Here is a 26,474-nt window from a genome sequence, read left to right on the forward strand (position 1 = left end):
CAACAGCAGCACTGCTGATTACCATAACTCCTGTTATAAATTGTAAGAGGAAGGGTTTGACTATGGTACAGGGAAATGCCAGAGTAGTTCGTGATCCCTAAATAACTATTAATTCTAACATGAAGATCTTAATTTGGGCAAAGCGAAGCGAAACGACACAAAACTGCACAACCACGCTTAATAAGTAGAGAAACGTGTCGAAGCTATATTGCCACATATTGGTGCTAACCAGGCAGGCAGGCAGCCATGATGCATTCGCGAATCTCATGCTATCCATCAGACTGCCTGGGTTTCCATGCGATCATCGATCAACGACCGATCACTGATATTTGCTCACGTACGTGTGGTACACAAAGCGATCAGTTGCCTATGCGATGGCCCGCTCCGATCCGTCGCTCGTGTGTGGGTCCCTTACGGGACGTCATCTGACAATGCTGAAAGAAACAGAGATTTTTTATGTTGAACGAGCCTACACCGCCGTGTACGTCCCTTCCCACATCGCCGTATTCCGAGAACAGATGGTCGTTCGCGAACTAACGGGTCCAAAGGAACGGTTCTTCAAGATGAACGGAACGAGCGAGGAACGAATTCTAAGGAACGGTCGTTCATAGTTCGTTTCGGTTGCGGCTTTCTACTTCTAGTTCCCGGGAAAGGGAAACGGTCGATCTCGTTCCCGCAACGGCACGTCGCCCGGTCTCGTTCCAGTCTCTGTCCCGTTCCCGCCTGTCTCGGTCTCGCCCGGTCGGACTACTCCTTCGCGTGGCCACTCGTCGCAGTTCCACTGCCGACTGCTCATGGTTAGTTCAGTATCGAGGTGTTGGTCATTTCGTTCGCTACGCGCGCCTATTCCAGATCTGCTTCAAACCTTTTTTGAGCTCTGAACCTCTGGCTCTTTGCGTATTCTATTCAACGTCCATTACTGGTAATTAAAATGTATTTTATAATTACGTTAATTACGTAAAAATTACATGGTATGTAATACCTACAACTTTTCAGGTAACAAAACGGCATATCAGTTTACTTCACTATTTCGATAAACAGCAGAAGAAATATTTATAAAAAGGCAAGGTTTTTTTGTTTTTACACATGCAAAGGAAGTCGGCACGGCACACAGGAGTGGCTATTTTCCGTCTTTTTTTGATCCAAGGTAAAAGAGCATGTTCATTGTTATGGAAGGCAGACCGACTTACAACCGAATGAAGGCCGCGCTCCATAATCGAGTGTCTGGTGTCACATTTTGTAAAGAGAATACGATAACTTCTACAATATTATTTCAGTGGTACAGGGTGGCGCACGAAAAATCAGCCCCGAGTACTAGACTGCTCATTGTCGCCCACCCATCGTCATTCTATTGTTTCGAAGTTGTTGTTTGCATTAGCTTATTTGTTATTTCTTCACTGCCTAATTATTACATGTTTATCTATTCTGCTCGTAGCAGTCAACAAATCGTGCTTAATTGGAGAGCAGTCTCAATTCGGGGCCGGTTTTTCATGCACCACCTTATATTATTTCACTGTGATCAGCCGCATAACGCTACAGTTCGCTAAACGAGAGGTTTTGTAGAATCACGAAAATTACAAGTGTGTGAGAATTCTGTTATGAATAAAAACTATGTACTCCAGGGGGGAGGCAAGTGCCCCCTTTTGGCGCCTTCCATCTTCAGTCACCTATGCTACTAATTTTCAATTTTTCATAAGAACCATATACCAAGTGCAAATGACCGGTGAACGAGTAAAAATGAACGGTTCCCAAAAAAAGAGCCATCACCAGTGAACTAGTTCCCAAGGATGAGAGAGTATGCCCATCTCTAGTTCCGAGAGGCCGGCCGTGCCTGGGACGCAGGGACCAGCGCCATTCCAAGAACTGTTCAACAGGGATCATTTTGGGCGGAGGAACTACTTTGGCCGCAACTCCTGCGGTGTCAATACCATCACCCAGTCAGAAAAGCCAACCAACGACGGTCTCGCTATCCCTGATACCGGCGACCAATCATGTGAGTCTACTGTATTCACCCAGTGCGGTATTATAACCTTCGACCAAGAGTTGCAGTGGCAGTCCCATCACGGATTCAAATCCTGTAGTTACATCATGAATTCGCGATCGGCAGTACTTCAGTCACCATGGATTAATTGCGTCGCCATTCTGGATACGTCGTACCCTTGACGAACTTGTAATCAGCACAGTCAAACACTGTATCGCTATTTCGACTCGGCCTCAGGCAGAGATTGTACTAATGGAAGTATTATTACTTGTGTTTACAGTTGTTATCAAGGCAGTTATGAGTTACAGTAAACTAGTTTCTTCTGGACTCAGACTAATTTATTGTGTAATGATTTCAGAATACTACAATGGCAGTCAGACAGAGTGCTGTACCTCACCTGAAATCATTACCTTCACAATAGTGGCGCAGTCGGTATTGTGATTTCACACTTATGCATCCACAACGTTTCTTCGGATATCTGAAAGATTGCAGATTCCCATTGTCGTAATTCTGCTTCATAAACATTGATTGGATCTTGTGAATAAGGTATGGGAGACGTCCAGAAAGTAAAGTTACAATTTTTTTTTTACACATACACAAATTAAGATATTGTGAAGCCTACAGGAACACGACAATATGGGATTTGTGAATCCGCCTTGACGCAAAACATTTTTTTTTAAGTTGTTTACGTATTTATTCCCCAAATTAGATTCAGCGACAAACATCATCAGTGGGCTCTTGAAATCTAAAGCATGCGGGAAATAGCAGTTATATAAACACAGTAACACATTATCAAACTTTCACGGTTTGTTTTTGAATATAGTTTTCTGTGGATACTTTCATACTACCTTATTTATTATTTACGTTTCATGGCCTTCATTGGACCACTCTAGCCAACTTCATACACAGAATTTTTCAGTTTCCTGTCAGCCCAGTACTTCTTCATTCTCTCTGATCTCATCCTTCTTTCTTCATCGGAAATCACCCTTCCTACTGTCTGTTTGTTGATTCTCGTTTGCAGCCTGGTTTGTTTCTCTGTGAGTTTCCTGATTTATTTATTGTACGTTATAGCTTTTTTTAAAGAATTGTTGTCGTTGTTTGTGGCACATTTCTGTGCTTTTCCTGTTGCCACTGTTCTCGGTATACATCATGTCATCTGCAACTATGCAACTATGTGAGTGGCTGTTAATAAACAAATACTAAATGGTGAACGTCACACCTTAGCGGTGTAAAAAAATTGAAGTTTCAGAGTCAAAAAAGTTAGGTCCCTTAAAAAAAACTTCGAAGTCAATGCAATAAAAGGGTACGGCCATTTATTTCACACATTTTGATACTAGCAAACTCACTCAACAATACCTACAGGATACTTCCCGTCGACCTAGAAACACGATATTCGGCAATAACTGTACAAGTAAAGGAAAAGTCCGAAAAGAGATAATTTGCAATTATATCACACGAAAAAAATTTCTTTCGTCATTTGTTATGTGACTTCGAAGTTAAAATTAAAACATTCTCGAAAGTCTACAATTCCCGCGCTCGATATCTTGCTAGTATCAATGTCGATTGCAGGCAAAGATCATCGAGATTCTCGATTCCCGTGATGAACTGTCTGTATATCTAATTAAGTTTGTACTGAACTCTCAGAGCGTCAGTGCTAGTCCTACCGCACATAATCAACATTTACTTCAATGCATTTTGTCAATCGTGGGATAAGTTATTTAGTACCAGCGTCGCAAATTTCTCTCGCAAACCCCTTAAACCACTATCAGAAATGTGTTTTCATCTACGTATTCCTTCAAATTAGAAAATAAATTATAGTCGCTAGGTATGAGATCGGGACACTGGGAGGATGGTTTAGCTGTTTAGCATATTTCAACTAAAAGAGCTCTCTTGCGCTGCTAGAGCAGCGGCGACCTAGCGTTGTCACGAAGGAGGCAGACTCCCTTCGTCAGTATTCTATGGGGCCAGAAAATGGTTCAAATGGCTCTGAGCACTATGGGACTTAACATATGAGGTCATCAGTCCCCTAGAACTTAGAACTACTTAAACCTAACTAACCTAAGGACATCACACACATCCATGCCCGAGGCAGGATTCGAACCTGCGACCGTAGCAGTCGCGCGGTTCCGGCTGAAGCGCCTAGAACCGCTCGAACACCGCGACCGGCTCCATGGCATCAAATCGTTGGAAAAAAAAAGCCTATGCCATGCAAAAGGTGGAGTAGAAGATTTTTTTTTACAGCTGTTTCATATGGTCGGAAAGACTGGAAAACCAAGTGTTGCCAACAAAATTTATGTTGGCTTCAACTTTCTGTAATCAAAAAACTTTGAAATTTTCGAACTTTGACCTCAGTTTCTTGAGCTCCTAGCGCCTTGACGCCTATTTCTTTTTTTTTTTTTTTAAAGCGCACCAAATTCTCTATAAATTTGATTACTACAATTCTTTCCTGCGCCCAATACGAAGGGCCCCTATATTTCGTCCAAAAATAATGACTTTCAAACTTAGTGCAAAATGATAAAACACAATTTATTTCAGTTTCCGTTTATATAGTACAAATATATTTCATGTTATGTTACACTAAGGAACTGAACAACTCACTTTGCTGCACGATCAGCTGACATGTTTAATGAAACAAAGTGAAGAATTAAAAACGTTTCTGAAATACGAACTTACTCCTTATCCAATGTGTCTATCAGTAAAAGACACCTGAAAAGAAACAAATTCTTCATTCTACAACGCCTTTGTTCCAGTGAACAATGTGAATTCAGTTGCACAGAATAAATTTTTTGTCGCTGATGGAGGGTATTTTATACACCTTATACCTTTGCTTTGAAATGTTTCCTTCAAATCAATAGCCCAATGTTAAGTTTCTGACCTACAGCGTTAGTCCGGATCTCAATTTGCTATTGTATTTGATGGACACCCACGTGTGGGAGAGTAATGTAGCACAAAGAGGGCTGACAGAATTCGTAGGTCGGTTTGAAGTAGTTGTTGAATCACAGTAAGTATTCATCCGCCAAACGAAACAAGATCAGGAACAAGAAGATGGCGCCATTATGATTGTAACATGTACAGTTTCAAGAAGTTTGAAGTTCTCAGTCATAGTGAAACAAGATACTGACCTCCTTGTGCTCATGCTTTATTTAACACAATGCATCGAAAACTTATTTTTTCTAATACCTGGAAGAGGAAGTGTAGACGACAAATGGTTCTGCAATCCAATCTGTAAGTTCGTCAGTGGGCATATGCTCATCGCTCACGCCGTTGGTGAATGTGATACAATAGCAGATTTTTTTCTTTTTTGTCACAGAAAAATGAATTTTTTCAGTTTAGTAAGAAACACGAACACTTACTCAGCACACATGCAAGAAACCAGACGCTAACCGTGAGGAAATAACAGCTGGAGAACAGTTTATCATCACACTGTACAGTGGAGGTGTCAGCAGTTTCCAGACGACAGACGATTTGTCAGCCATTCACAAAGACTGCCACAAAAAGCAAGTTCATTCTTGCAAGGCTGCCACTCGCAAAAGATGCTGCGCAACATCACTCTTTACGGACTTGCCAGTAAGTCCAAAATCGAATGGGAAACTGGAAACTCCTGAGCAATGGAGCTGGACTGACAGTAACCACAGGCCGAGGCCTGTTGTAATGAGCCAAGCTAAAACACCTGAGTCAGTTCTTCACGTTGTTTCATGCTCATGTAGCGAAGGTGTGGCGAAGCATACCTCTGCAGAAAAGCAGGTTTGAATTGTTCTATTTGCAAGAACTGCAGTGGAGTCGCCTATGAAAACGTGCCAGAATTCTTATATGAAGAAAGATAAGAAATGTTTTATGGATTTTTTATTAAGGGAACAGGCACCAGAGTCAACAAACTGGAAGAGGCTGAGTCACTGTTGAAAGAACAGGTCGATGTAGCACCCACTAGATCTGCTTACCCTGACCCCACTACTAAATGCATTTCTGGTGACAGAAGAACGTTGACCATCTCAAGTGCACCGAACGTTGAAGTAGGCCTACGCTGTTGTAAGTGTTCCGCATCCAGAAGCAGTAATAGTGAGTGTTAGCAAATGTTAATGTCTTTTTAATTATAATAAAACTACCTAAGTTTCATTTGTATTGCATGATTTTTTTATACAAGTATAATTAGCTGCCTATTTTGGTTTGACTATATCATCTAATTATAATTCAGTTTTCTGGTTATTTTATATATAACACAATGAGTAAGAGCTGTAGTTTTATAAATGTGCATGAGTCAGGGCTGAAATGCCCTGAAGCTTAAATTCGACAAATAATGTACGTATCACAATAACACATGGGGTATTTTGTCATTTTGCACGAAGTTTGAAAAATCATTTTTTGACGAACTCTGGCACCCGTCATACTGGATACAGAAAAAAGTGTAAGAATTTTTTTAGAGAACCTTGTTCCCCTTTAAAATGAAAATCGACGTCAAAGGGCTAGGAGCATAAGAAACTGAGATTTTTTTTGAAAAAACTGAGAAAGTCCTATATTCTCAGTTTTTTTACTACAAAATGTTTGGCCGACATAGGTTTTGTTGGCAAAACTTGGTTTTCCAATCTTTCCAACCATATGAGCAAGTAAAATAAAATCTCGCACCTCATCTTTTTCGAGTTTTATCTGTCTGGGCTATTTGTTCCACACTGCTCTGCGAAGTTTCTTGTGGGTCTCTCAGTATCGTGCAGAGTTGATTGTTTCGCCTCTTGGTAAGATTCCAACCCCTTTTATGTCACAGAAAACGGCTGACAGGACTTTTCGAGCTGAATGCTGAGTTTTGAATTTTGTTGTTGTAGGGGAATGACTGTGGCACCAATGCACTGGGTATTGTCGTAAACCAATGTTTCATCCCGTCACTGGTGTCGAGAAAAGTAAGAGTATATCTTATCATTCGAAAAACGACCAAAAAACTCTTACGCGACTCGGACTCTGTTGATTTTGTGTTCTGCAGTAAGCATCTTTGGAACCCACCACAAACATAAATTTGGATATCCAAGTCGATCCCTCCCGATTTCATGTTCGAAAAATTTGTGGCAGTTCTTGCAGGTCATCAATGATCACGCGGTGATCCGAACGGATAATCTCTTCAAGATTTTGCACCAACTCGTCATGGAAAGGCATCCAAATCTCTCGTCATCGTGATTTTCCGTTCTTCCGAAAGTGCAATTCCGTAACCATTGTGTCACGTGTTGCCGTGACATAACCTCCTCCCCATGCACTGACACGATTTCGCGACGAATTTCGGCAGCAGTCACACCCTTTGCATTCAGGTAGCGCATCACAGAGCGCTCTTCGTCTTTGATGGGGGGCAATATGACAACGCTCTTCTTCAACCGTCAACCGTGGGAATCGGGACGCTACTGATGACCGTTAGTCCTTTTCCAGTCATTCATTTCAGTCTGTGCTACCATACGTAAGTGGTACCGACTATGAAAATCTCAATTCCCTGGCAGAACTAATGGCCTCGTAAACTTGCTTTCCGGATATCCTTCATATTTTCTGCAATATAGTGCCCTACGATTCCTCTGCCTTCTCACATTGTTCTTGGAACATTCAGTGTGTTTTTGGGCAGAGTTGCCACCATTTCTCTGCACTTGGTTATTTCTGAAAAGTTCCTTGCATTCTAGCCTCATTGGTGGACATTTTGGACTAAATTTTTTAATTGTCTTGTGATTCTTACTGAATGTGTAATTTTCCGGATGACCCACCAAGTTGATTTAACGGTTCTACTTTTTATTCATCTCCATTCCTTCTGGTCATATAAAAAAGCAACCATTTCTCTTATTACTAACGCTAGTGCTTCGGTTTTTAAACTAGTTCAGAAACTTTTCCAGTATAAGTATCTGAGTGAACTTATATAATATTGTCGAAATCAAATTAGCTCTCTATTTTCAGAGTTCCTGCTCATGGCGACGGCGTATCACAGTTCCCATTGTACTTAAGGCACCTGGTCAATCGTACACTGACTGGATTATAATCTCGCAGGGTCTCTCCCACAACTGTAATTTTAAATGTGAAAACAAAGATTGTGCTCTTTCTTATGTGGTCGGTGCTGTGAGGAATATGTCAACTGAGTACACCTCAGATGCTGGGCTACACAATGACCTCACCTGTCTGGACAGTTCGACATTACAGGAATGCTTATCAGCTGTGCAAGCCTTCGAACAAGTCAAACTGCCAGATCGGATGCTTCACTGAAAGGAATGTGAAGTCTTTCAGACGATTTTTCAGTGTTCTGTGTCTCCCTCTGGTACAAAGACCAGTTACCACATCAAGCACCTAGACATTGAACTACATTCCCCCCCCAAGACCAGTGCTCACCCCCGTCAAACATCGTTCTCAATGTTTTGTAACTCATGACAGAGTCTTGCTATTACATATGCACAAAACTCTTATTTTACCGTAAGATGGGTCATAAGGCACAAAGAGTGCCTCAAGAAATTATGTCACACTGACAAGTGCTCCATTTTCATCACAATCATAGATAATTCAGTGCATTCCAAGGAATTACCTCGCACCAACAAGTGTTCCATTTTTACTACAAATGGAGACAATCCCGTGATTCCGTTACCTCACAAGACATATCTCCTTGTGAAAATTTTGATGCTAATGCATAAAGTATTTACTCTAAGGATAACTGTGACTTGATGTAGTTAAATCTAGCAGTGGGGACCACGTTTCTTCACATTCTGCTAACATTATGTTTGTGGATATCATAATGGTCAAATGATTCAGTTTCAAATAGAAACTGGTGCATCTAAGTCTCTTATCAATGCTGCTACTTATGCTTCCATTGGATCTCTCAAGTATTCAAATTTACTAGCACTCTCTAAAATTAGAATCAACATGCAGTGACAATCAAAGTTATTTGTCATGTACATGTCAGTATAAATAAACTTGAGTGCCAGCCCACTTCCTCGTGATGTGTCACCAAAACAACTGTCAATAGCATGGGCCTTGATCTCTTCCAGCATCTGCATTTCAGGATCCACAAGTCTGATCCCTTCCCACGCCACTGTTATTCAGGTGGCCGACCATGCCTGCAATGCAGTGAGCAACACCAGCCCAACAGTTGCTCAATAGGGGTGATTTTCAGCAGAGGAGCTATTTTGGCCACATCTCCAGCAGGAGACATTTCAAGACTATGATGGCAACAAAACTAATCAGTGACGTTTCGCTATCACTGATATCAGAGGCCAATCATGCATCTCCACCGTATTCATCTGCGCGGTATTATAACCTGTGACTGAGGGTTGCAGAGGCAGTCTCATCAGAGTCAAATCCTGGAGTGGTATCACTGCCACAACTGCCAGTTCTTCAGTTACCATGGATTAATAAAGAAAACCATCCTGAAATAGACCACAGCTGTGACAATCCCGCCGTTTAACCAGCACAGTCAAATACTGTGTCATTATTTGGACTCAGCCTCAGATAGAGATTGTTCTGTCAGAAGTGTTGTGTAGTTGTGGTCAGAGTTTATATCAACGTATTTGTACTTTCAGAACACTAAATTGGACAGTCATTCAGAGTGACACACACTCATCTTCACTGACAGCATGTCACAAAAGCTTACAAGAACCTGCCAATACATTAAATCAGCAGAGCCATTTTATTGACAGTGCATTTTTTTTTTTAGAAAAAGGCCTCTTGCAATCATCCACCTTGACATATTGCTCATATGAGAACAACCTTACTCACTGGGGAGAGATGACAGTGCCACTTCCACTCGCACACCATCCTAGCAGAAAACCAGTTACCTTCCATACTCACTGTACTGCATGCCATAAAATGTCATCAAGAAGCAGCAAATGCAATTAACTATGACTATCACATTCTGTTCCCTGTAACTTAAGTTGCATCACAAGAGTTCATTTTTATAATTTTATTGGTTTCTGCCTCTTACAGTTCTACAATTCCAATAGTTTACACTTTTACTATTTTCACAGCCCACTACACTGTCAATTAAAAGTGAAACTGACCAAGAAAAAATTAGACTGCATCTATGTCAATTAAAGTTAATCATGGGAGTTGATCGCTATTAAAGTCGGCCGAAGTCGGAAGAGATCGATTATCTTGAATTGATCACGATTAAAATAAACACATTCCTTCTCAAACAGAACCACACTCCCCATGGCACAGTAACAATACAATAAAAATCTGAAGAGGGCACATAAGTATCACAGACCAAGGAGGTCACGGTATTTTGACCTCCTTGTCACAGACAGACAGTAATTACCATTATCTTTGCATGTACAATGGGCAGTTTTCTTTGTAACACACGGAGTTAACCATGGTCAAATTCCCAGTTACCTGAATGGGTTTTGATAATAATCATTTAATACTGGTGCAGCACAGACAATTTTAACGCAGTGAAGCTTTGACTACGATCACAGGACTTTTTGTTATCTTGCTTATTTAATTGACAATGATGCAGCCGGCTCAAAGCTATTAAATTCAATTTTAGTTACTGCACTTAATTCCACTTTCACTTTCATAATTTTGCTATTTTATACCTTAAACTGTTTACACTTTCACTGTTCGTTACCCATAACATTTTATGCTATTTTTTACACAGTTTTACTTTTTATAATTTTAATATAAGACACTCTTTACACAAGTTACTATAATGTTTACCAAATGTAAATCCATTATGCTCATGACATCCCTCCCATTCCCTGTCTTCTTTGCCCTTTCCCAAGCCCCCCTCATTCCAATTTTTCTCCCATACCCCACTATTACCTCTTCTCCCCTCCCTCAACCTGTTGCCTATCTAAAACTTAGACCACAGTTACATACCACAGTGTGTTGATAGACATACAATGGACTACTGACATCCATTTTGATAAATTCAACAGCTGTACAACACACTTGTGTTTTTGCAAAGTATCTGACAGTAAAGATTTTGCTTTACTTTATTTTGGATCTGGCGGTGATCCAGGGAGATAGAAATTAGTCATACTGCACTGGGACTAAAATATAAACAATATTAACAAAGTTTTAGATATCAACTGCTGAATGTTCTCACAATGAATAAGTCAGTCATAGCGACTTCAATTCCTTAGTTGCCTTTTCAATTACTGCCTTGTCATTTTATACTTAACCATGTCAAGATCAGTGACATTAACAGGCCTCAAGATTTGAAAGTAATTTGTGTCAGGATTTAAATATAACTATCTTTCAATACTGTTATGAATAAACATTTAAAGATTTTATGAGTTATTAGACACCTATTCACTGTTCAACGATTGCCAAAAACTCTGGAAGAGGATGAGGACTGAAACAGCTTCCAGTAAATTACTTAAAACCATGTGAATTCTTCGAAATCAACTAACTCAGCGTTGCAAGCACGTGCTTGAAGACCCACCCCCACAAACACACAAATATCCACAGTCATTGTGGCACAAGCCTTGTAGCTCTGTGTCAAAGCCCTTGCAGCCTATCTTCCAGGAAATGTGGATCAAATATCTGAAGATGGGCAATGCAGTTCAGAACAATCTGCCTCCATTAAGTACAAAAAGAGAAACTGTCAGACACAGAGCAACCTTCAAATGGTTCAAATGGCTCTGAGCACTATGGGATAATATAATTTGCAGTGTAACAAAGGATCAATCCTCCTCTCCCCCCCCCCCCCTGAAATCAATAAATAATTAAATTTACTTGGAAAATTAAGTTTAATGATTGTTAGAAGACTGTCAAAACATCCAGATCTTAATAGAAAAAAATTCCTATGAACCAACTGTGTTCACCATTCATCCATGCATAGCTTACGATAGCTTAATATCAAAAATTATCTCAAATACCCTAATTTAAAAATTTCAGAAGAAACAACCAGATTTCTGTATTAAGATCCTTCAAATTTGAATTCTCTTATGATTTATAATGGATGCAGCAATAAATCAGAATCATTGGCAGTCATCAGAAATCTTAAGAGTGCCCACATTAAATCACTCTTAATGTACAAGCACAAAGAAGAAAAATGTTATCAAAAACTGTTCAACAACGTGTTCAAGGAATTTGGATGAAAAGAAAACTTTGCAGAGTATATAACAAGAAAAAAAAAAAAGAAAAACCAACAACAGAGAATTTAAATTCAAGTCCTACAAGGTAAACGTGAAACTTTGTACACACAGGGGCACCTGATAATTGAAAGTGAAGCATACTTTAATTCTTTTTAAAAAATCATACACATCACATAAGAAACCTAATTTCAAAAACTGCCCTCAATCAGTTTGCATAACTCAGTATTAGGATCAATAAATCCAATGGAAGAATGTAAAAGAAATCAGAGAAGAATAAATCTGAAAAGATGACTCAGAACAACAGCTAAACAAATCAGTCACATCACTTGGACATGATAATGAATGTAATGAATAAAATGCTGTTTCTTTCTGCAAGTTTTAACTTGATCCAGATCCCATTATTGTGGAATTCACATCGGTTATTACTTCTGGGAATACGAGAGGAAAGAAAACTGTTGCTCACGATAAAAATGAGGCAAACATCTCATCTCAGCTAAGACATAATACTGCAAAAAAATTGTGTGCAATTAAGGATTATCGAAGGAAAGGTACAGGGCACAGAGGGGAGGAAAAATATCTGGAAAGCTGAATGATGTTACAAAAGGGTAAAGTTACCTGCAGGTTATTGAAGAACACAACAAAGTGGGATGTGTCCTCTCAATACTTGTTATTAACATAGCTATATCAAAAAAAAAAGAAGTTGATTACTTTTAGTAGTATTCTTGGCTAATAACACTATTTTAAATTTGTGGGTTAAGTAAATTAAATTGTAGTTCTCAGATTCGAAATTTTCCGTACTGTGTGTGTTTTTTTTTTTTTCCAGTCTATTAAGCTAACATATAACTTGGAGCCTATGTGAAACTCGTGTAAAATCTCTTAACTGAGAATTAAGGCTTGTACAGACTTTCCATCCAGTTCTTACAAGGCTACTGGCAACACAGTGTCAATCTCCACGCTGTGTCAGATCCTTAAACGCGCATGGACTGTAACTGAATGCCACTAAATGCTATGTATAATTTAATTTATTGTTAGGCAGAGCCCCAAGTGTCTTACAATACTGCTGACCCACAACAGCACTCCAGTTCATGAACATCAGTAACCCGAATTAAGTAATCTATTTTACAATGAATTCCCGATGTAGGGAAAATACTATCATTTGCATATGCTAAAATATGTTTAATTTGACAATAATCACTGCATCAACAAACTTATTTGGTACACGAGGCAGATGTCTTCACAACAGTTAATATTCTTCGATAACGTTTGTTAACGGAGATAGTGTTAAAGAAATGTTTTAATATATATCTCGAAACGAAGTTACTTGCCTTGTGGATATTCAACTAGAGTCAGCGAAAGAGGAACCCAAACAAGCTTGTCATCCGTCGAGAGTTTGGCTGTGTGTATTACATGCTCTTCTTCTGAAGCTGCCATCTTTGTTGCTGTGTATTCCCGGCATTCCATACTGGCAAAATGTCAACATGTGGCACAAGCAAGCCGGCGCTGTCTTTCAACATACTTGCAAAATGTGAAAAGTCAAAGGCACGGACAAGTATAATGAGTTTACCACACTATGACGTTGAAACACCAGTCTTTATGCCGGTCGGAACGCAGGTAGGAAATGTTGTAAACGTTTACATACGTTTTGCCACGTGCACTAATCCATCGAAGCTAGGTTATTGCAGCACCGACGTGCGCAATGTATGAAGTTTGTTATAGATTTTTTTTCTAGAAAGATATACAGCGTACCCAGAATACTGGAGTGTCGACTTTTGCATGTACCAGAATGATGCAAACAGGGTATTTTTGCCATTTAAAGTAGTGAAAAACGCATCGGATTAAAACTAATGTGTTTCATAATGAATGTGAAGCCAACAGCCCATCAGTAATTATGTGAGCAATTTTGTTTTTGCGCAGAAAACATATCAGCAAAGTAAACAATGCAAGAATTACATGTGTCTACTAAGAGAATTATACTTTTATAGTTGTACCATTATAGTACAGTAATAATACGTTACTATTCAAACAGAAAGTGATATGGCTCTATGTTTAACATTTGTCTGTTCTGCAGGGTCTCTCTTGCGGCAACACTATCTTTGCCGATGTGTTAGGTTAAATGGATTATATAGCGAAGCGTTCGATACCGCGTCTCGTATTTGACCTGTGATGTCATCAAAATGGACACAGGCGACTTCTAAATCCAATATGGCGCCCATAACTTGACGTCACCCATATTAGACTGGAAGGTGACAGGGTTTGTTTGTTTTTTTAGCTGTCGAAGTCAGCAAATGTGTCATAGCCCATCTGGGGGGGGGGGGGGGGGGAGACAGAGACAGAGAGTAGCCGCTAATATTATGGTACAGTCATGTAGCTTGCACATTTGTCGCATGATTCCCATGTCACTGGTCACGACCGACGAGTACTATCGAAAGTTCCTCTTTATTCCTCTTTTTCAATATGAAAAGGGATGGAGAGCATAAAAAAGTTTCTCCCTTGATCATGCTCTCCCCCACCCAACTAACCATAAAGCATATGCTATCAAATAATATATAAAACAGGTCTTTTAAAATTTTCACATTAGATTATCTCTCTTGCACTTACCTCAGTAAAATCCTTGTTCCCTTAGCATGCAGCAGTATGGACATCAGGTGTTATCTTAGATATATTAGAATTTGAAATGCAAAATTTGAAACTAGTGTAACTTTCTCACAATTGCCAGGAGACACAGCATAAGTGCTACACTCTCTCAGATAGATATAGCTGATGAACTATACCTAATTGGTTCATGCTTCAACACTCTCCTGCTAGTTTTGTCCAGTGGAGTTTCCAAACATGGTCAGTGAAGGCTGGTGCTACAGTTCACTGATCAGAGACAAACTACCACGCATTTTGTGCTAGCTTAGAAATTTGGACACCATCACTTTTTATTGCCAGTGAGATGCTAGTCATACAAAATAATAGAATCTAGTGAAAATTGACAGCCATCTATATAGTGTTTGATGTGTGACGTTATGTGTTATGCAGATGGTGTCTGGGATGTATTTGTTTGTATGTTTCATTGTCTATGTCCACCATAAGCTCTGTTTATAGTCATTTATTTCTTGTGCATGGTGTATAGGTCCAGTGAGACAGCAGTTCATTGAGGGAAACATTAATTTGAATTGTGTGTATTACACCTCTCATTATTATTATTCTCTTACTTTTTTTATATACATTGAGCATCCTGTAGACACATTTGTGCCCCTGATCGAAATCCCATGCTTTCTCACTCTGATCCGATATCTTCAAGTCTTTAATATACTTAAAGGCATCGAAAAGGGAAAAATTCATGTCCCAAAATGTAGTATTCCTGTTGAAGTTCCATTATTTTGCCAAATTTTACTTACTACCAAAGAAAGAAAGTGAGTCAATAAATAAGTTGCAAGATATGGGAGCACATCAGTTCTGCGACTACCACCATTCAATTTACTTTCTATAATATTTCCACTGGAAATACATACATTATCCCACTATTTCACAAGGCGTTGAAATCCTATAGCTGTTGCATCAAATGAGTGACCTCTTGGGCTACTGTCACGTTGCCTTCAAATTGCTGCCCATCAAGATGCTTTTTAATGGGTGCAAGCAGATGGAAATCACTGTGGGGCTACAGTCAGGGCTTTACAGTGGATGATCTAGATGGCCTCAGTGAAATGTTTGTAGTAGCCCCTATGTTTTTCTTTTGTGAGGTGGGCATTGTCATCCAGAAGAATCACACCCTCTGTAAAGATTCTATGTAGTTTCCATCATATGCCCTGTTTCAGTTGCTGCACAGTGCTACACGATTAACAGTCTCACTACAAGGCTGGAATTTCAGTGAGATAACACAATCACCATAGCCCTGTGTGCCAGTGGAACAATAATATGAAAGCTTTTCACACAAATTAATACATTATAGCATTAATGACAACTGTCTTATGTTGTTAGCATTTCACCTTTGTAAAAGAAATCAGACTGGCTGTCGCAAAAGAATGAAATTAACCTCTGATTGAGGGAGCATAACATTTGGACCCCCACCAAGATCACTACTGGATTCACTATCATTCTTAACCTATACAGCTGATTCTCTAATGGCTTTAAAGTATCATTCAGAAACTATAATGTTTGCTAATGATACTAGCATACTAATCAAGGGTCCAGTTCAGTGTAAGGAGAAACAAATCTAGTGATAGCTGAAGGGTTTAGTTCTAATTTCCCAAAAACTCACATTTTACAACTTCAAAAAAGGTGTATTACCAATATACTGTCATTTGGAACAGCGACCAACACAATCAGTAAAAAGTATTCGCTTGAGTCTGCATATTTGGTTACACAGCACAGTACCATCGTCAGACCATCCGTTGGCGAGCATTTGCCACACTTGCTTCCCAAATAGGTTAATAATGAAAACGCTTCAGCTGAACTGTGATTTGCATAGTCACAACACTAGATATAAAATTAATTTTGTTCTTTATTGTCGAGGGTTCAGTGTAGAGTTGTGTACCCTAGAGTAAAGATGTTCCACAAGCTCCCAACTAACATTGGAAAGCAAGTGCTCTCACTAACCCAAAGGTTTGAACACCACAGTTCTGTTCTAGTTATCCTGCTGGAAACAGTATGCCCTTGCTTTCCTCTGACCTTTGTACTGAGTTACCAAATTAGTTATAGAAGGGCATACTCTTTAATGTGGCTTCAGACCATAATGTTACTTGGTAATTTTCACATTAACTAGTAGTTGCCACAAGTGAAAGAAGCCACAGATAAAAGTGCTAGGGCTGATTGGGGATCAAATCCCATACCTTTTGAATTAGTAGTCTGGCATTGGCCCCCTTTACAAGGTAAAGCAAAAAATGGGATCCCTTCAAATTCAAAAGAAAGTTATTAACTTACTTCATTAGACACTTCTTTGTCACGTTACTATTGTCTAGATTCATAATCATCAGTATTTGCCCAAAGGCAGGTTTTCACACGATAACTTGTCATACTCTTTTTCCTTCCGCCATCCTCTCCAGGTCCGCATAATCTCCACTTCCCTTTATGTCATCTATCATCTCTCAATCTCTTCCCATGAATTAGACCTTGTCTCAGTGAATGTCACAGCCAGTTCTTCTTCCTTTGTCCTCTCACCAGCGTTTTTCAACACTCTTTCTTTACTCATTCTTTCCACATCCACTATTCCTTTTTGGTCTGGACTCATGTTTCCACTCTCCCTTTTGTTTCTGGTTCACCTTGTGGTTTGACCTCCCTTTCTAAATTGTTTCCATAGTGTGAGCCATTTGGGAAAGAACTTCCTCTTCTTCTCCCTTCCTTCCCCACTGTAGACAGACACCCCCCCCCCACCCCCCACCACCCCCCCCGTTCCCCGGCCACCCCAACCAGGTGATAAGCACATGTAGCCGGTCATTGTGATGGGGCTGATATGTACCCTTCTGGCTGAGGCCCCAGACAACATGTAAATCGCACTTTTGGTACCAGAGCTGTCACCGCCTCTTATGTGCCAAGTTGTGGTCGCTTGTATTTTTGGGGAATTGGAACCCCCGGGAATGACCGTCATGCCACACAGCCCTTGTGCCGACTGGGTTGTGCCTACGGGTTGAGCCCCTGATCAAATTGGGAGGCACCAGCGTGTATGCTCTGCACATAAAGTGTACTAAGCTCCATACTTCTGGCTGCTCTTCTGCAGTCATCTCTTCAGTCAGGAATGGTTCTCTCTCTCCTCCTACTTTTGCTTCCTCGGCTTTCACTTACCTGGTCGCCTGCCTGAGAGGAAGGCCATTTGTCAGCATGGGGTGAAACCCTTTCCCCATTACTTAGTTGGTTTTAGGACAGATGGAGAGACTTTCACTGATACCAAACTGCTCTTTTTTGTAGAACATGTCAGAGATAAGTTAGGTGAAGTTGACTCTCTAATTAAAATACAATCTGGTTTCATATTGATTAAAATCTCTTCTGCCAGTCAGTCGGCGTCCCTTTGTGTGTGCGAGCACTAAGGAGACATCCCAGTGAACATCATTCCTCACCGGTCTTTAAATATGACCCAAGGCATTATCTTTGACAGGGACCTCCTCCCTCAATCGGACGAGGAACTTGTACTTATATGGAATGGCATGGCATTTATTTCATCTGGAAAGTCCAGAGAGGACATTACGATAATCGTGTTGATACTGGTGCTTTCATCGTGGCTTTTGAGAGGAATACCCTTCCAGAAAAGTCAGAGTTATGGTTTACCATTACAGTGTGAAGACCTATAGCCCAACTCGCATGCGCTGTTTCTGGCGTCTACATTTTGGTCTGATGTTTTCACAATGTGAAGTGAATCCTGCTTGCAGTGACTCTGGCCGCCCTTGCAGGGAGGGATTCCTTGTACCCCACCACCCCAGTGTGTGAACTGTTGTGGCCCACATTATCCTTACTTGCCAGATTGCCCAATCTATAAAAAGGAAAGGGAGATTTAGGATTTTAAAACTCTTGACTCTCAGTTATTTATTGTCCTCTGAGGCCTTATAGAAATTAGATCATCTCCATCTGGTACTTTTAACATCTACCTTTGCTTCTGTTATTCTTTTCCTCCTCCTTACCTCCATCCTGTCCTGCTTTCCCTGTCCTCATCCCTGGTGGTTCCTGTTCTCTCCTCTCACAGAAATCCTCCTTCACCTCACCTAGAGAAGGAACCCTCTTCTCTGGCACCCTTTTGGGATAAAAGAAGCGTGTTGCTTCATGTCAGATAGACTGCCCATGCTCAGTGGGCCACAACGACGCTTGTTCTCTTTTGGATTCTGGTATTGCTGCAACTTGCTTTCTTCCCATCCACACCTCTTCTCACCCTCAAAAGAGGAGGAGGAGCAGAATAAGAAGAAGAAGAAGAAGAAGAAGCAGCTTAAGTCTTGGGATGAGCCCCCCCTCCCCTCGACGTCCCAGGCCATGTGGCTCCCTACCTCTCAATCAGGGTCTGATCTTACATTCATGCATATCATTCCGTCATTACTGGTGACAGCCACTTATCGCCAGTGCAACTCTAATGGTTATTATCGTCATCTTCCAGAATTGCATTCTCTTCTTCCTCTCTACTCTGTAGCTTCTGCTGTTTTTCAAGACTTACATTTTTTGGATACTCTTTCACCAACTCTTCACAGTTTCCAAGTCTTCTGCTGGAACCGGGTCGGCCCTTTGCGAGCTTCCGGTGTTGTCTGTACATTGGTCTGGCATGGATGTTATTAGTCCCCGGGTTCTTTGTACTGCACTGGTAGCGGCGGCCATTCAGATTCCTTTAGACTCTGCACTAACAATATGTAATCATTATCTCCCCCAGATCTAACGCCATCTGGAATGACTCCCTTTATCTATCATTCCCCACCACCTGCTGCCTTATAATGCCCCATTTCGCAAATGGGAATTCACCGGCACCTTTGCTCTCTTCCATGACAATGCTTCTGGACCAGACCGGATGTACAACTAAATATTTCAACATTTATCAGTGGCCAGCCAACTTTATATACTTGCCCTTTTTAACCGTCTCTGGAGCAAGAGGGTATTCCCTTCCCAATGGCAAGAAAGTTCATTATTCCAGTTTTGAAATAGGGTAAACCGCCTCTTCAGATGAACAGCTAGCATCTGATCAGTTTAACCAATGTCCTCTGCAAGTTACTTGACTGTGTGGTGAGTTGTAGGCTGTATTGTATCTTTGAATTCTGGGACCTTTTTGCTCGATCCAGGGTGGTTTTCACCGAGGCCACTCTACTTAGGTAATTTAGTCCATCTGGAGCCTGTTATCTGAATGGCTTTTTCCCATCAACAACACCTTCTCTGATCTGCTTGGTGCCACAACATCCTCGCCACCTTACATGAGTGGGGCTCCAAGGCCGGCTCCCATTTTTTATCCGGAACTTACTTTCATGTCGCATTTTTCAGGAGCAGGCTGGTGCCTCCCATAGATCTCTCATATGCAAGAGAATGGGGTTATGTTTGGAGCGTCCCTCTCTTTTTTGTGGCTATCAGTGATCAGGTAGTGGTTGCGGGGCCTACAGTGTCCCAGTCTTTGTGTACTTATGATTGTTGCATTTATTTTTATTCAGCCGCGATGGGAATTGCTGAACACAGACTGAAGGGAGCAACCGAGCACAGTATTGGGCTCTCACTCATGGCTTCCATTGTTTGCCTGCCAAGACTTGTGTAATGCACTTCTTCCCTCACTGTAAAGTCCATCCCCATCCAGATCTGTACCTTGATAGCCAGTCCCTTAGTGTGATGGACTCTTATCATATGATGCCCTGTTGACATGGTTTCCCCATTTTTGTCAACTAAAGCAGACATGTTGGTCACACCTCATTGCCCTTCTATGCCTCAGTAACACCAACTGGAGGATGGACTGCTCTACTGTGATATGGCTCTATACTGCTTTGGTCCAGTCCTGTCTTGATTACTGGAATCTCACATACGGCTCGGCCTGTTACAGAGGCTGGACCCAATATACCATTGTGGGGTGAAGGCAGGGGTTCCACCATTGTGGGTTCTGTGCCAACAACAGTTGTCATTTATACATTATGCATCATCTGCTCCCTGAAGCACTCAAACTACCGTCTACTCTTTCCAGATACGGAGATCCACCTTCTGTGATGGCAGCCCAGGTCTGGGGTTATGATCACCATCTGTATACAGTTCCTTTTTTTCTGAATGCCAGCTTTCCCCTCTACCATCCATTCTCCAAGCCCACTCCTGTACATGTCTGTGGTGCATGCCTCACCCACAGCTCTGTTTTGACCTGTCACATGGCTCGAAAGACTCAGCTCACCCTAAGTCCCATTGCCACCAATTCTTCTCCATTCTCGGCTCGTTTCAGGGTTCGGAAGTGGTCTGTAGTGATCCCTATATGGTTGCTGGTCATGCTAGCTTTGGTTACATTATTGCAAGATGTAATGAATGCCACTCCTTGCTGGATAGCTGCATTATTTTCACTGCAGAGTTGGTAGCCATATCTTGGCTCTTGAACATATCCATTCCTGCAATGTTGAGTCCTTCTTCATCTCTAGCAACTCTTTGAGCAGTTTACAAACTCTTACCTTTGCCATCCCTTAGTCCTGACTGCCCATGATTCCCTTTTCTTCCTTGAACAAGGTGGACACTCTGTGGTCTTTGTCCAGACCCCGGCTCATGTTCGGATCTGGGGGGATGAACTCACTGACAGGCTGGCTAAATGTCTCTTTAGATCAGTATTCTGGTATTGGACCTTCGATTGGTAGTATGCTGTCAAGTTCTAAGGATTTGGAATACAGAATGGCATACTCTGAGTCTGCTAAACAAGCGGGTGATAAAGGAGACCACGACTTCGTGGAAGCTCTCCATGCAGGCAAGGACCTCATCGTCCTCTGTTGGCTCCACATCGGCCATACTTGACTGACTCATGGTCATCTACTCCGTCACTGTAGTGCCCGTTTGATGGTGTTCCCCATTCTGCTGGACTGTCCTAATCTAGCCACTCTGTGGCGGATTCTTAATGTTCCTGACTCGTTACTTCTGATGTTAGCTGACAATGCCTCAGCGGCTGACCAGGTTTTATAGTTTATCCATTCTCTATAAGGGATGGCGCCTGAGGCTTGTCAGCCCACAAAGGGATTGACTGGACACTGTGTTGCCTCCTCTGCCCTGAAAGAGCAGCAGCTTGCTGGGTTTGGTAGTCCACCCCAGCCCTCGCCCTACCCCCCTATTTTGCTCTTGTTCTACCTTTTTGCATGTTCTGTATGACTTGTTGTTCTTCCTCAGTTTTCCTGTCTCACCCTGTCCATGTTACTATTCTGTTTTGGATGTTGTTGGTTGTGGTGTCTGTGGTATTTGGCAAGCTGTCTGCTTTAGGGGGCCCCGGCTGCTCCCTGGAAGGGTACCTCACGGGCCTTTCTTCCTTTCCCCCTTTTCTTCTTCCTTGTTCTTTTCTTAGGCTTTGTTGACCTTTGGTAGACTAAGTACCTGGGTGTTAAAATTACGAACAACTTCAGTTGGAAAGACCACATAGATAATATTGTGGGGGAAGGTGAGCCAAAGGTTGCATTTCATTGACAGGACACTTAGAAGATGCAACAAGTCCACTAAAGAGACAGCTTAAATTACACTCGTTCGTCCTCTGTTAGAATATTGCTGCGTGGTGTGGGATCCTTAGCAGGTGGGATTGACGGAGGACGAATATTGCTGCGTGGTGTGGGATCCTTACCAGGTGGGATTGACGGAGGACATCAGGAAGGGTGCAAAAAAGGGCAGCTCATTTTGTATTATCATGTAATAGGGGAGAGAGTGTGGCAGATATGATACGCGAGTTGGGATGGAAGCCATTAAAGCAAAGACGTTTTTCATCGCGGCGAGATCTATTTACGAAATTTCAGTCACCAACTTTCTCTTCCGAATGCGAAAATATTTTGTTGAGCCCAACCTACATAGGTAGGAATGATCATCAAAATAAAATAAGAGAAATCAGAGCTCGAACAGAAAGGTTTAGGTGTTCGTTTTTCCCGCGCGCTGTTCGGGAGTGGAATGGTAGAGAGATAGTATGATTGTGGTTCGATGAACCCTCTGCCAAGCACTTAAATGTGAATTGCAGAGTAGTCATGTAGATGTAGATAGACAACTACATCAGTTCTATTAGGCTTGCCCAGATAATATGGGCACTGTATGTGTTGATGCTTATTTCCACATATTAGCTGTTTATTGGAGTGAAATTATTCACTATTTACAGCCTCCTAACAAGTTACGTCTGAAAGTTTAGCTGCAAATGGCTACTTCCCTTCAAATGTAGTAGACCCATAATGCCAAACTGCTTGGCAGCAACATAAATGGAAGCTCCTTCTTTTGTATGAGTGATTTACATGCAAGCCAGCATGAACTTGTCCCACTTTATTTACAAGAGATATATACAGGTTATATCTCAGAAACAGGGCTAGCTAACTTGTGTCTGTATTCCACAGCAAAGTCCAGTCAACAGTGTATAAAAGTTCTGCTTATGACCAACAGAGTCCATGAAAATAGCACCTAACCCAAACTGCTAGCACACTCACAGCACATTCCACAGCTTGCATAATTTTTGGGACGTGGATTCACCATTGCCTGAAGCATCTGGTGATGAAATTCATAACAGCATGTTGTGGCATCTCACTTCATGTGTTAATGAAATTCCCCTTCTAGAACTTCCATAACTTGATATATAAAGCAGAATAGTTCTCAGACTTCTGGAAGGAAGCAGTTTTAATTTCCGCATCACACCAGGGAAAGACTATCTGCCCCAAGTTGTTGTCATAATGTTGTTCTCACTGCTCTGTGAGAGGAACTCCTAGGAATTTTACAGTAGTTACTGTTTCCAGTGATTTATCACTGGTATTGTAATGATACAGTAATAGATGTCTTAGCCTATTTATGTGCAGTACATTACACTCCGTAGTAATTTTCAATATGGTTCGTGTCAGCTTATATGCCAGATTCTGATGTGGTCCGATCAGAGGTAATGGTGGTGAGCAACTGTAATGACATACCAGCTGATCGTTTTCCATAAAGGCATCTGTTGGTGCTACTGCACTTTCAGTTCTAGCAAGGATATAGGGGGTGAAAGAGATTTAATGAGTATTATGTTACAAGCAACAAACAAAGAGTGGATATCAGGAGGATTAAACTTGAAAAACACCAGGAAGCAAGTGGATGGCAATCTCATTAAGACAGGTGCATTTATTTTCACCTTCAGTTCTCTATCATTGCCTAAATATTAAACAGCACTGTTTATTTACGCTAAAGTGACACCATACATGCCAAACCTTACGCACTATTCCTAGTTCTAGCACTATGCTCTCACCACCAGAGGCTTTCAAGAGATGTGTACAATGTCGAAAATGCAGCCGACCAACATACAACTAAAGAAACGTATATAACATAACCTCACCATTCTGTCTGAACTGGTTGGTCAGTCACACCACTTGAAGTCGCGACTGTGCATTATTCTTTGATAAAAATAAATTAAGGTTTCAAGGTGAATATCATACTTTGAAGCAAAGAAGTCGTGCATGGCTCAGAAACTGCCTACGTTTGCCTAATTGTTTGCATCAGTGGCCGCATCAGAGAAATGGTTACTGTTACACAAATTTTAGTTGCTAAAAGATCTATCTGCAATTATTCCGGTTGGAGCTGCCAATGGTAGCAGTCATGAGTGTGATTTGTGCTTGCTTGTGTGAATGGGTGTGTGTTTTCTATGCTGAAGAAGGCTTTGGCCAAAAGTTATAACAGTCTTTTCATAGTGCCTATCTGCAGCTCAAGCAGGTCACTTTAATGGTGAGTAGCAATCTATCCTTTCCCTAACATTAACATTCCAACCAGGAGTTTCGATTGTTCAATTGAATAGTATAGTTTTACTAATCTCTTCAGTTTCCCCACCCATTGCTTGTCTGTGAAGATTTTCTCTACACTGTGGCTAAGGGCTCCATTTCCATGTGCCCCAGGATTTGAGCTGTTGAGAGTCTTTTCTTGGTAGAAGATTTGTGTGTTCTGAAGATGCAACACAGTGCACTCTACAGGATCATTCCGCACCACTCTTTTATTACGCTCTTGTGCATCCACACACATAACACATTGGGATGTGGTTGACAGTACAAATCTACCAGAAATAGTAGTGCCTGAAAGAAAGCCACCCAGATGGATACATACACTCAGCAAGGCAAACTAGACACTTTAAATCCAGCTGGCTGTGTACTTTCCTTTTGTTGGCTGGCACTCTCCACAAATATAATTCATTGCAGTCTCAAATTCTTTGAGGCTAAGAATACAAACGGCTCCTTGTTGGAGAGAGAAATGTCTCTACGGAGAAGGAAACATTGTCCAGACCATGGCAGAACACTTATTTCTAACTATTACTACCGTCAATGGGGATCCAACCTACTTCTGAAAGTGAGCAGTCACTAAGAGAAGTAGTTGGGATTTCAGTTCTGCAAATGGTAAAGTATGTAACCAGCCCGTTATCATGTGGGACATGGATTCAGCATTGCCTGAAGCATGTGACACTTCACCAGGCCACGATAATATTCACAACTGTGTGTTGTGGCATCTCGCTCCACGTGGTAGTGAAATTCTCCTTCTAGAATTTCCATAACATCATTTAGAAAGCAGAACAGTTCTCAGGCTCTTGGAAGGCAGCAGTTTTAATACCTATATGAAACCAAGGAAAGACTATGTGTCCAAGTAGTTATAGTGTTGCTCTCGCCAACTAAATGAGAAAAGGTCTCAGAAGCCAGACAACTCCTCAGTAATTTTCAGTGTGCATCAGGGGATATCACTCCACTTTTGATAACTGGTACTGCTGTAGGCTGTTGTACAACAGTCTTTCCTATGCAGGTATCACCCCATACATAATCTCTTCCTTCTGGTAAAGGCCTATGATACTACTGAGTCATAGTATCCTTCAACAGCTCCACACCGGGGGACTTCTGTGCTCATCTTTATCTAGCCATTCCTTTCCTAAGTTTATTTTAAATATGTAATCAGTGATGTCCTGACAATTGGTTTGTACCAGAGAATAGTGTCTCTCAAGGTAACTTTCAAAGAGAGACTTTCTAATTCTGTAATTAGTTCAATATTAACAGTAACTTTCCTGATCTGAGAATGGGGAATATCATTTTAATGAATCCCTGAGATTTCTGGGTCACTCAGTGATAAGTTAACTACTCATCCAATCTAAGGAATCTGAAAGTTCATTTCTCAAAGCTCTCAACCTTTGAAAAAATGTTAGCCACAAGACGTGGGATGCAACTGCGGCATCTGACCCCCTTTTACAGTCTTCCTATGCTCCCAGGGTTTCTTATGCTCCCAGTGTGATTATCACTGCACATTGTATTGTTTTGATCATTCATCCTACCAGGGGATCCAGTTCGCTCTCTCTCTCTCTCTCTCTCTCTCTCTCTCTTTTTTTTATTTGGGGGGGGGGGGGTGATACTAGCCTCCATATTCCATTCTTTGTGTTAATGTGGGAAACTTGCCACTTTCCATTCATGTTGTATGTAATCATATTCTCACAAACATATATAATGGAGCAGTAGTTTAACAAGTGTTTGGGAACAATAAGGCCATTTGGAATTTGTGCAAAGAACTATATTTGAATATTATGTGACAGATATTTGTGCCAGTGTGTCAGAATCTCCGTGTTGGCTGCTTACAAAGCCCAGAGACAATTTAGATTTGACAGCTTTTAAGAGAGAAAGCACTGCAAATGTCATTTTCAAAACTTTCTACCAAAAGAGGCAGGGATGATACGTAGCAGTTAATTCAGAAATAAAAAAAGTTAACCAGATAATAAAACAAAGCTATTCAAAACCGTTGACATAGTCGCAAGAAGTCCGGATCAAATCTGTACTGAAACTAGGTCATTGCACTGTATACTGCTATGCTTTGATGATATGTTTCACAGAATAACAGCAAATGAAGGGTTG

The 26,474-nt window shown here is 41.1% G+C and overlaps 2 protein-coding genes across 2 annotated transcripts in view; one reads left to right on the top strand and one right to left on the bottom strand.

The window, feature by feature from the left end:
• The window catches only part of LOC126263207 (dolichyldiphosphatase 1-like), a 47,610-nt gene extending 34,009 nt beyond the window's left edge, over positions 1 to 13,601 (bottom strand). Inside the window, exon 1 of the mRNA XM_049960273.1 lies at positions 13,344 to 13,601. Within this exon, the coding sequence (XP_049816230.1) occupies positions 13,344 to 13,479 (136 nt within the window). The 5' untranslated portion in view covers positions 13,480 to 13,601. The remainder of the gene's footprint in view (positions 1 to 13,343) is intronic.
• Positions 13,465 to 26,474, top strand: part of LOC126263206 (queuine tRNA-ribosyltransferase catalytic subunit) — a 53,516-nt gene continuing 40,506 nt past the window's right edge. The window contains exon 1 of the mRNA XM_049960272.1: positions 13,465 to 13,629. Within this exon, the coding sequence (XP_049816229.1) occupies positions 13,489 to 13,629 (141 nt within the window). The 5' untranslated portion in view covers positions 13,465 to 13,488. The remainder of the gene's footprint in view (positions 13,630 to 26,474) is intronic.

This window comes from Schistocerca nitens, chromosome 6 (genome assembly GCF_023898315.1).
Source record: "Schistocerca nitens isolate TAMUIC-IGC-003100 chromosome 6, iqSchNite1.1, whole genome shotgun sequence".
NCBI classification, from domain to species: domain Eukaryota; kingdom Metazoa; phylum Arthropoda; class Insecta; order Orthoptera; family Acrididae; genus Schistocerca; species Schistocerca nitens.